The sequence below is a fragment of the Neovison vison genome, chromosome 9 (genome assembly GCF_020171115.1).
Source record: "Neovison vison isolate M4711 chromosome 9, ASM_NN_V1, whole genome shotgun sequence".
Taxonomy (NCBI): Eukaryota; Metazoa; Chordata; class Mammalia; order Carnivora; family Mustelidae; genus Neogale; species Neogale vison.
The window spans coordinates 76,801,845-76,814,292 of record NC_058099.1 but is presented as its reverse complement, the minus strand read 5'-3'; the positions used below and the strand labels follow the sequence as shown (position 1 = coordinate 76,814,292).

The following is a 12,448-nucleotide window of genomic DNA, read 5'->3' as shown; positions in this document are numbered from 1 at the left end:
CTGAGCCAGATACAATGCTCTGTACTTTTCCTCACACTACTCTACTTAACACTTCCTTCCCCTGCTTCTCTGATATTTGCAACCGTATCAGTTTTTCATTGCTGTGAAACCAAGAATTCATAGAGAAACATCCTTTCTCCTCCTTTTAAAAACCAGTCTTCTGTCTGAACTTACAGGTTGCTATGGTCAGTATTTGTGTGCCCCTATAATTAATTCATCATGTTGAAATTCTAACCCCCAGAGATGAGGGTGTTAGGAGATGGGGCCTTTGGGAGGTGCTTAAGTCATGAGGGTGGAGCCCGCAGGAATGGGAGTAGTGCCCTTACAAGGGAGGTCCGGCAGAGACTGTAGCCCCTTCCACTCTATGAGGACCATAGGAAGAAGACGTTGGCTATGAACCAGGAAGAGGGCCCTCACGAGAAAATAACCATGCCGGTGTCTCAATCTTGGACTTCTAGCCTTCAGAGCTGTGAGAAATAAGTGTCTGTTGTTTATAAGCTGCCCAGACTGTGGTGTTTTGTTGTAGAAGCCCCAATGGACTAAGGTTCTATTTTCTTGCCTCATTTGGTCTTTGACCCATTCCAGTATGGCTTTCACTGCTACTACTCTATGGAAATCACCCCTGCCAAAGTCACCGATGGTTTTCATGTCCTTAAATCCAGTTTTCGTCATACACAATGGGCCACTTCCTCCTTAAAATAGTCTTGTTCTTGGCTTCTGTGATATTACACATGGTTAGTTTCCTCCTCCCACCCATACTTCTCCCTTTCCTGGACCCTATCAGCCTTTCTACTCAACCCTTAATGTTACATACAGTTCCTCAGGGTTCTGTCTTAGGCATTCTCGTTTAGTCCTCTAACAAATAATTTCTTATGCATCTACTATGGGCTAGAGAATGTTGTTGCCGAGCGCTGCATATATGGCCCCTTTTCTTTTTCTTTTTTTTTTTTTTGTGGTTTTATTTTTTATTTTTTTTTATTTTTATTTTTATTTTTTTCCCAATTTATTTATTTTCAGAAAAACAGTATTCATTATTTTTTCACCACACCCAGTGCTCCATGCAAGCTGTGCACTCTATAATACCCACCACCTGGTACCCCAACCTCCCACCCCCCCGCCACTTCAAACCCCTCAGACTGTTTTTCAGAGTCCATAGTCTCTCATGGTTCACCTCCCCTTCCAATTTACCCAAATTCCCTACTACTCTCTAACGCCCCTTGTCCTCCATGCTATTGGTTATGCTCCACAAATGAGTGAAACCATATGATAATTGACTCTCTCTGCTTGACTGATTTCACTCAGCATAATCTCTTCCAGTCCCGTCCATGTTGCTACAAAAGTTGGATATTCGTCCTTTCTGATGGAGGCATAATACTCCATAGTGTATATGGACCACATCTTCCTTATCCATTCATCCGTTGAAGGGCATCTTGGTTCTTTCCATAGTTTGGCGACTGTGGCCATTGCTGCTATAAACATTGGGGTACAGATGGCCCTTCTTTTCACGACATCTGTATCTTTGGGGTAAATACCCAGGAGTGCAATTGCAGGGTCGTAGGGAAGCTCTATTTTTAATTTCTTGAGGAATCTCCACACTGCCCCTTTTCTTATGGAATTTAGAAGAGAAGCGGTCAACCATAAAGTTACACATATAGTAATTATTTTACTATAGTCATGATAAAGACTTAAAAAGTTCAGCTCCTACACATTGTAGTGCTTTTACAAATTAATTAGAATGAACTTAGCAGTGTCTAAAATTGCAAAGATGCAACCCTTTTAGTCAAGGGAGAAATAGAAATGTTCTTAACAGCTAAATGTCTTCTTACAGTTGAGAAAAAAAATAAAGAAACAAGGATATAATTCCTTTGACTCTATCAATTGAAACTAAAATTCTTCTTATTCTCATTTCCTGCTTTGATTTGTTTTTAGTAGGCAAATCTCTAGTCTTGTCTAAAGGGATCAAGGGTGATACTAGAGCTCTTTTTTTATGAAAATGCATTTGATGCCAAAGTCTGAATCACCTCCAGGATGAAGCCTTGGTTTCTCAGGTCTGCCTTACTCTTGTGCTATTTTGGGAAATCATGGTCACTTCCTAAGTATTAATCTTACCTTGAACCAGACTATTTCATGCCAGAACGGTTGGTAGTTAGGCATTAAAGAGAAAAATCACTGTGCCGTACACATTTGAATTTGCTTACATTTGGAAAAACGTTGCTTTTTGACGATTCTTAAAATCGAGAACATCTTTCCAAAGAGCACTGACTAAATGAATATAAATTAATTAGAAACACATGGAATAAATTTGGAGTCTGTAAAATATTTTTTAGAGATGCAGTTGACTAAATTAGAAATGGATCAGAATGAACCAAAGTATTTGAACAGTAACTTTAAAAAGGCCTATTGAAGAGACACAGATGCTGGGAGGCAAGGTCTCTCAGTCTGGCAGGGACCCAAGGGGCTTGACGTTCACATTTGGTTGACATTAAAACAATTGAAAGTTGCCTGTTGGTGTCTTCAGTAGTTTCCCATCAGTTGATTCCAGTATCTGCTATATGAAGAGGCAGACTTCACACGTGGATTTCAAAGCTTGGTTTGGCCCCTGCACCAAAATAGCACCTAAATGATTTGGTTAATGGTCCCTGATACTTGAGCATTTGGGAGGTGCTAGTGCTTTCTACCAATCTCCCCATAGTCCTGTGGGTGTAGGGTATCAGAGCCTATTTTTGGATGGGGAAATAGATATGGAAGTTAGGTAACTTGCCTAAATGGCAGTCCCGGTAGTGTGGCGTGGAAACCTCAACTCTTGACCCAGACAACCTATGTTTCTCCCTTCTCATAATGATTCAATATGTGACTTTTAACCTTAGTATCTGTGTTTAACCCCACACCCCACCCCAGTGTGGTTTTTCTCGAAAGCTCATCCCTTTCTTCCTTCTCCACTTCCTCCTTAAGAAGGGGCCCCTTGTTATCTCCAGCCAAGTTCAAAGTCACACGCAGTACAGTCAGTTCTTGGACTATTACAGACCACTTCTTATTACACCTGTGCCTTTTAAATTCCTCCCCTCCTACTTCTTTCTTCCTTCTTCTCTGACCTCAAGACCTCACGCTCTGAGGAGGAACGAGGAAATAGCCATGTGGGTCAACAGGAAGCCTAATTTTGCTGACTCCTGGAAATGTCTCTTGTTGATTTTGTGTGTGTCTTTGTCTCTCTCTCCCTTCCTCGCTGGATCCAACATACCATGGACCAAGACCTTTGCTCCCACCTGCTCTTTCTGAATGGGTCTGGCCCTCAATTACATAATTTCTATTTCAAACCTTCCTGATGGTGCAAGTTAGACCAGCAGCCTCTAACCAACTTCCTCCTTGCAAATATTTCTCAACTAATGGATTCAGATGGAGGAGAAACTAGGATGCAGCATTTTGAAGTAGAAAAATAAAAAGTTAGAAAAGTTGTCAAAGGTAATATAATTCAAAGGGAGGGACGCTGACAGGGAAGTAGGACCCATGGGGTCGGGGGCTGGATAGCTGCACAACTTTGTAGATTGTGCTGTCTGGAACTATGCTATGCTCCCGAAGTTGAGCAGGTGGAGGGAGTAAAGCAGCTAGATAGTCCAGAGGGGAGCAGATATGCCTGTCTTGTCCCCTTTTAAGCTATGGCTGACACTGTCTCATGGTGCAAAAAGCATTGCCTCACCTTTATGGGCTGTTTTCTGACCATGTTTCACGGAGGAGTTTATACCATTCCTTATAATCTGGCTGGATAGTTTATTCTAGAATGTTCCTGAGTCTGCAGAGTATAAAAACTCAGTTTAAAACCTAAACTTATCATTGGTCTTAGATTCTTGGGACCAAGATTTTGAAATCAGCAAAGAGCCTTGAGGTGAATCAGAACTGGCCTCTCGTCCATCTGGCTCTCTCTTTACAACATTTTCTGTTCCCTGCACATGCATCTCATACCTTCCCACTCAGGGCTTTAGTTTCTTCGCGTAGTGTGAGATGGGAACCAATAATTTTTGACATGGTAGCTTAGGGAATTATTTGTGCCATACTTGGTATTTCCTTCTGCCTAGCACCCATGCAGTAGGTGCTCAATATATGTATTTGTTGGGGGCCACCTGGGTGGCTCAGTCAGTTAAGCGTCTGACTCTTGATTTTGATTCAAGCCATGAGCTCAGAGTTGTGAGATTGAGCCTGGTGTAGGGCTCCACACTCAAGGGGTCTGTTTGAGATTCTCTCTCTCTGTGTCTCTCCCTCTGCCCCTCCCTGCCTCCAGAGCTCTCTCTCTTAAATAAATAAATCTATCTTAAAAAAACATTATATATATATATACACATATATGTATATATATATACACACACACATATACACACACATGTGTGTGTGTGTGTTTGTTGAATGAATGAATGAATGCAAGCATTTGGGAAATATTCCCCACCTCCCAGTCTAGGTGAGACCACTTTTTCATGTCATGAATAGCGCTTTTTACAGACTATGTTGTGCCGATTTGCCATTGTTGACTAATTTTAACCAAATGGTTGCTGTTCCCAGCTTTTTGCATGATGCCTGGTACAGTGTTGATACATTTTTGTTGAATCAATAAATGTCATGCTTTATGTCAAAGAGTTTTGACTCTTGGAAGGGTAACAAACAAAGCTTTGAATTTACAGAATCAGGAGACTGCAAGGAACACTGAGAAGTCTTCAGGTAACATTTTCCTGCTTCACAGTGGCACCGTTCCTGCGCATCATCTACTTTGTTCCTGAACACCGACAGGAGGGTCTTTAACCATGTGACTCACAGCATTTTCCGAAGAAACCTCTGTCTTTATTTTACTTCCAGAAGCTGTAAGACACGCATACCATCTTTTTCTTTTTTTCCCCTTTCTTTTCTTTTTTTTCTCTCTCTCTTTTTAAATTCCCTTCCAGGAAAAAGAAAGAACAATTAGGCATGCCAAGGCTATAAGCGACTTCTGGGTCAAATACCTTAGGCCATGTGTGGAATAGAATTAGGTGTCTCCAAATCCAGATCTCTGGTTTGAGTGAAAATCATACTGTACAATGTCTAAATCTGCAGTCTGAAGACAGAATCCCAAACTTCTGTAGCCTGATGGAGACTTGGGGCACCTGCTCACAATAATCTGTTCTATGTAAAATTCCAAATATTCTCACCTTTGTTTTTTTTCATTTTGACCAATGACAGCTCAGCTAGCATCCAGGGCTTCTCATCAACATCAACAATGTCTGGATGAAATGGGTCAGTAGGTGCTACCACCTTCATTTTAAATTAAGAGACTGAAAATATGTAAAAAAAAAAAAAAAAAACCTGAATCCCTAAATCCATCCCCTCTGAGGTGTCATGGAAGAGCCTTGGGTTCTAGCCATCTAGGCTGTTAGAAATAAGTCTAGGTATGATCTGATTTGAGGAAAAGAGATAATTTTTTTTAACTTCCTTCACAAAGGCAATTATTGCCATGTGTTTGCTCTGTTGCGTTAGTGGAAACCTATTCAACCACCTGGTGTGATTCATGTGGCCATCATCCAGGGGGTTAGAGGGAAACAGTGCTCTTCCTCTTTACATAATTACTTCCAACCTCAGAACTTCTCTATTCAAATGGTCTGTGCCAAATAATTCTTGCACTTAGATGACCTCTAGACTAGAGGACTAGAGTCCTCAATGTAGAAGGCAGCAACGAGTTTTTGGGAAATATGGGAGAGTATTTTTATGATCTTTCAAGGCAGAAAAAGATGGATATATAAACAGGATATATAAAACAGAAACACTTGATAAATGGGACCACACTATAACTACCTTTTGTGTACCCAACTATTACAGAGTGAAAGACAGCTTAAGGGTGGTAGAAAGTATTTGGAAAGCATGTAACTGAAAAAGGGTTTGTATTCAGAACATTTAATGAACTCTTTCCAAATCAGTAAAGAAAAGACAAAATCCAGTAGAGAAAACAGGTGAGAAACTTGAACAAGTATTTCATAAAGTTGGCATCTAGTGGCCAGTAACAAAGGAAAATGAAAACGAAACCTCCCTGTTAAACAGCACTTACTATACATTTATCAGAATCACTGAAATTAAAAAGCCAGATAAATATGGTGAGGCTCTGGAGTAAAAGGAACTCACACTCTGTGGATGGAAGTGTAAATTGGTAAAACCACTTGGGAAACCAGTTTGGCATTATTGCTAAAGTTGAAAATATATGTGCATTCCCAATGACCTAGCAATTCTACTCCTAAACATAACACCAAATATATTGGTTACATGCGCAACAGGAGACATGTCAAAGAGTATTTATAGCTGCCTTTGTAGAAGCTCCTAAAAGCTCCAAGCTTAATGACATAAATGTCCACCAACAATAAAATAGATAAATTGTGCAATGTTTATGGAGAATACTGTATATCAATGAAATTGGATGAACTCCTGTTACATGCAACAGCATGGCTGAGTCTCAGAAACAAAAAACTGAGCACAAGAAGTCAGATACAGAATGATTCCTCTTGCCCAATTCCATATAAATGTTTTAAAATAAGCAAAGAAATCTCTTGTAATTTTCTATTTACAAAAAGTTTAAAAATGGACAAAAACAATGCTTGGGGATTCATAATTATAAGTTAAGATATTAAACAAAGCAGAGAAATGATTACTATAAAGTTGGGATCATTGTCACCCCCAGGGGCGAGTGGCAGCTATGGCAGATGTGTGGGGTTGGGGCGTCTGAGCTGAGGGATGGTGATGCCTTGTTTCTTGACATGGATGGCACTTTATAATAAGTTGTCTATTTGATTTTGTGTGTTTTTCTGCATGCTATATTTCACAATGAGATTTCTTTTCCCCTGTTTACAGCCCCAAACTTGCCTCCCTTGAGTCTGTCTCTCTCTTCACCACTCTGCTCTCCATCAGGAGAAGGAACATCCTCCCTTCCCTTATTTTCCCCTTTTCTCAGCTCCGACTCATAACACAAACTGCCCCTATCCACACCCCCGGTCACCAGTGACCTCTTGGTTGGCAAATCGAATGAACTTGTCTTTGCTGCTCATGTTGTGGTTCTCTTTTCCCTTGGCTTCCCCAGACGCTTCTCTCTCCTGATGTTCCTTCTCCTTCTCTCCCCATGGCCTCTCTGCTTCATTCTCTTTGACACTGGGGCTCTTTTCCACTATATATTTTTTCCTGTTTTGTTGAAGATTATTTGACCATAGAGTTGAGGGCCCATATCTGGGCTCTCTACTCTGTTCCACTGGTCTATGTGTCTGTTTTTATGCCAGTACCATGCTGTCTTGGTGATCACAGCTTTGTAGTAAAGCTTGAAATCAGGTAACATTATGCCCCAGTTTTATTTTTGCTTTTCAACATTTCCTTAGTGATTTGGGGTCTCTTCTGATTCCATACAAGTTTTTGGATTATATGCTCCAGCTCTTTGAAGAATACCGGTGGAATTTTGATCGGAATGGCATTAAAAGTATAGATTGCTCTAGGCAGAGTAAACATTTGACAGTCTCTTCAATTAATTGTGCTGGGAAAACTGGACAGCTATATGTAGAAGAATGAAACTCGACCATTCTCTTACACTGTACACAAAGATAAACTCAAAATGGATAAAAGATCTCAATGTGAGACAGGAATCCATCAGAATCCTAGAGGAGAATATAGGCAGTAACCTCTTCGATATCAGCCACAGCAACTTCTTTCAAGATATGTCTCCAAAGGCAAAGGAAACAAAAGCGAAAATGAACTTTTGGGACTTCATCAAGATCAAAAGCTTCTGCACAGCAAAGGAAACAGTCAACAAAACAAAGAGGCAACCCACAGAACGGAAGAAGATATTTGCAAATGATAGTGTAGACAAAAGGTTGATATCCAGGATCTATAAAGAACTCCTCAAACTCAACACATACAAAACAGACAATCATATCAAAAAATGGGCAGAAGATATGAACAGACACTTCTCCAATAAAGACATACAAATGGCTATCAGACACATGAAAAAATGTTCATCATCACTAGCTATCAGGGAGATTCAAATTAAAACCACATTGAGATACCACCTTACACCAGTTAGAATGGCCAAAATTAACAAGACAGGAAACAACATGCGTTGGAGGGGATGTGGAGAAAGGAGAACCCTTTTACACTGTTGGTGGGAATGCAAGTTGGTGCAGCCACTTTGGAGAACAGTGGAGATTCCTCAAGAAATTAAAAATAGAGCTTCCTTATGACCCTGCAATTGCACTACTGGGTATTTACCCCAAAGAAACAGATGTAGTGAAAAGAAGGGCCTTCTGTACCCCAATATTTATATCAGTAATGGCCACAGTCGCCAAACTGTGGAAAGAACCAAGATGCCCTTTAACAGACGAATGGATAAGGAAGATGTGGTCCATATACACGATGGAGTATTATGCCTCCATCAGAAAGGATGAATACCCAACTTTTGTAGCAACATGGACGGGACTGGAAGAGATTATGCTGAAATAAGTCAAGTAGAGAGAGTCAATTATCATATGGTATCACTTATTTGTGGAGCATAACAAATAGCATGGAGGACAAGGGGAGTTAGAGAGGAGAAGGGAGTTGAGGGAAATTGGAAGGGGAGGTGAACCATGAAAGATTATGGACTCTGAAAAACAATCTGAGGGTTTTGAAGGAGCGGGGGATGGGAGGTTGGGGGAACCAGGTGGTGGGTATTGGAGAGGGCATGGATTGCATGGAGCCCTGGGTGTGGTGCAAAAACAATGAATACTGTTACGCTGAAAATAAATTTAAAAAATTAAAACAAAACAAAACAAAACAAACAAACAAAAAAAACACTGGGGCTCCCTAGGTTTCCCTCTTGCTGATTTCATTCATGCCACTGGCTCATCGCTGTGCTAATGGCCCCTGAGCGCATCATGTTCCCTTCCAGACCCAGGTGCACGCATGCCTAGAGCTTCCTGCCTCCTCTCCATCTTCATCTAGGGGTAGGGAGTCACCCTAATTTCATCCACCAGGCTTCAAAATGAACTCATGGTCTTCCTTGTTCCAACCCTATTTCTGGATTTCCCGTCTACATGAAGGGAACCTCTAAGTTGAGCTCTCAAGCTAGAAATGTTGACTTGGTCACTCTTCAACCTGCCCCAACACCAAGAGCTACTGTTACTATGTTCACACTGTGTGCTAAGCACTTGCTATGGTCTGAGTGTTTCCCCACCAACCCCCCAAAATTTCCTCTTTGGAAAATCTAATGCCCAATGTGACAGTATTAAGAGGTGGAGCCTTTGAGGTGATCAGTGTCCTTATAAAAGAGACTCCAGAGAGCTCCCTTGTGCATTCTGCTTTGTGAGGACACACCAAGAAGATGACTGTCCATGAGGAAGTGGCATTCACCAGATACTGAATCTTCTGCGGCCACCATCTTGGACTTCCAGGATTCAGAACTATGAGAAATAACTTTCTGTGTATATGCCACCTAGTCTGTGGTATTTTGTTACAATGACCTGAACAAACTAGGACAGAACAGTTTTTTAAAATAAATATTACATGCTTTTTTTTCCTAACATATATTACCTCATTTGATTCTTTCAGCCTCAAGATATGATATTGTTACTCTACCGTACAGAGAAGAAAATGGAGATATTAATAACCAGAGAAGCCCTTACGTCACCCTGACTCAATGCTAATTCCATGGCCGAGGGGGCTTCCTATCAGTATCGGTACTTCTGCCTAGAGCTGGTTTCCACCATGATTATCATCCTAACCTCCTAAATGCTGTCCCAACCACACACAAATCTCTTTCTATTTTGTCCACTCTCAGCAGGACTAGTAGAGTATTTTAATAACTTGGCAGTGTATATCCTGGTGGATTCTTTCCCGATGCCTTTTCACACATGGAGGCTGTGTGATCTGGGGCCACCCTGGCCCTGTCCCTACTCTCCAGTCCCAGCTTATCTTCTCTATCCTGAGCACACATGTTCTTTCAGGCTCCTGGGCCTACTATGCAGACAGTTTTCTTTGCTTGTAGTGTTCTGCTGACACCCCTCCCAGTTCAACTGGGGAATCCCTGCCCATCCTTGAAGCCCTAACTGAGAGACTCCCAGGTCAGCCCAACTCCACTTGCTTATGTATTTACAATGCACTTGGTGCTGACTTCTAGCATTATATTTTGTTTTTACATCATATACAGTAACATCATATTTTACATCATATTACGATTCTGCCTGCTTTGCTCCTGGAGGGCAAGAATAGTGTATTATCCCTTCTTGAATTGGTATCCCTTTCCAGTAGTGACCTATCTGGGAGGAGTTAATGGTTTTGCTGAGTAAATATGTGCCTCTGGAAATTCTTGTCAAACAGCAAGAGTTAGAACAAATAACCTGGTCACTGCTTGTTGGTGTTGGTGTGTGGTATTCTGCTGGGTTTGAGACCTGGAGATGCTGGGTTTGAGCTCTGGAGATGTTTTGTTTTGATAGAAGAGAATGAGGGATAGAAGTCAGGGCTACCTTTGGTGGATGTGTGTCCCAATGACTAGGCTGTCAGTTGCGGGTGACGTGGATCTCCCTCCTCTGCAGACATCTTTGTCTTGCTGTCATACTCACTTTGACTCTATCCCTTCCATTCTATCCCTTCCATTCTCTTGAACCATAAAGGCCCTCGGAGTTGGGCTTTTTTCTCATTTAACTCTTATGAAGGGAATCAAGATATGCCATCCCGAAATATACCACTTTGGTTTGAGAGTTATTCTGAGCTGAAAGCAATTGAGAAAAAGCAGACACCAAAAGATCACGTCGGTCTTTGTCTCTCTGTCTACAAGCAGGACATGACTTTCTTTTATCTCCCGTAACAGAACTGGACAAAGAGATGGTCCTGGGATAAGATTGCATAACCTCATATCAAACCTTATATTCCATAAGTTTCTCTAATGTATTTCCTACTCACTTCTCCACAGACTATTGGCCCTAAAAGCCTAAGTTCTCTCTCTCTCTCTCTTTTTTGTCTAATCACTTTTCCACAATTTTTTGTCCTTTGTTAAAAGGGTATATAAACCCCTGGGTCTTGAAATTTTCTTTGGATTTTTCACTTCTTTTCTGTGAAGTTGCATGAACACAACATTAAAAATACTAATAAAATTTGTCCGTCTTTCTCTGATTAATCTGCCATTTCTCAGTTTAATCACAGACCTCAGGTGCTGAATATAAGAGGAGAGGATATGACTTCTCTTCCCTTACACTTGTAACCAATGAGATGAAGATCACTGTGACTACGTATAGACAACTGAATGAAGCTCAGAGAAGTTACAGTAATTTGTGGGTGGAAGACTTAGAACTTGTGCCAAAGACATTTACTTTCCTTGTTTGTTTCTTTGCTAGTGTCTAAGGTGAGGAGTCTGAGGTGACCCTGTCTGAGGTGACCCTGAATCCCAAGAGGTTTCTGACACCTGTTGGTGGCTCTTGTGTCAGCTTAAGGAAGGAAACACAGCTAGGGACATCCCTGAAAAATCCCCATCCAGAGCCAGTCAGAAGAGCCCAGTAATTCCCTGGGACAGAACACCTTCTAGATCTCTGCAGCACCCCGTCCAGAGGTCAGAGACATTAATCACTCAATGAGTTTTGGTTGATGACATGAAACTGGTTTGCCTAACCTGGCTGCACTGGGGCGGCCGCCATGGGACAGGGACTTTGGGACTTGCTGTAAGAGGAAGAACTCCTCAGGTGTTCCCTACATCCAACATCTGGATTCTCGCCATTCTTTCCTTTTTTTCCAGCTCTTTGGGAATTACTGTCAGGGCCCGTGAGCCCAGAACAAAAGCCAGAGAGGACAGACTTGTTTCTAAGTGACAGGGCAAGTCAGGGATCAAAACAAGTTCTATTAAAAGAGACTTTTCAGGTTTGTCTGCCCAAGAAGAACCCAAGAAGGAAAAAAACAATAGGTTTAAAGTGTTTCCTGAGAAAATCTTCCTGCATTTCCATAAGCCTGCTGCTTTCTTTCAGAAACTTGCCAAGGTGGTTAGAAAGAGCATTATTTGCAATGACTTTGTCATAAACAAGAGGAACCGTCGGCTCACCTGGAAGCCCATGTTGCTGTAGCCCTCTGTTGGGGGGGCTGTCGTACTCTTCAGCTCCAGGACATCGTGGCTGCTCTTGGAATTGGCTGGGGTCTGCATTCTTTTCAGACGTCTGCTCTAGAGGTTCCTTGTTAGCTCTGAAGAGGATCCCAGGCTCTGCTGATGTCAGAATGCCACCTGCTGTTTGTGGGAACCTGGGCAGGGCTTACTGGCTTACTTTTGTAAACCAGAGTCTGTGGGGCGGAGCAGGAGCCAGAGAGGGAAGGCGTGGAGGCTTTCGGATCCTCCCGTCTCATTATCTTCCTGATTAGCCCTGGAACTGCAGGCCCATTTTTACTCAGGAAAACTCTTACAGAGCACAGAACAGAAAAGGATGCTTTCCCGATGGTCAGGAGGGAGATAATC

General features: G+C 41.8%; 1 protein-coding gene across 1 annotated transcript in view; it reads right to left on the bottom strand.

Moving 5' to 3' along the window:
- Positions 1–12,142, bottom strand: part of SLC28A3 (solute carrier family 28 member 3) — a 58,479-nt gene extending 46,337 nt beyond the window's left edge. Inside the window, exon 1 of the mRNA XM_044264339.1 lies at positions 12,044–12,142. Coding sequence (XP_044120274.1) covers positions 12,044–12,142 — 99 coding nt within the window. The remainder of the gene's footprint in view (positions 1–12,043) is intronic.
- Positions 12,143–12,448: the final 306 nt, after the last annotated feature.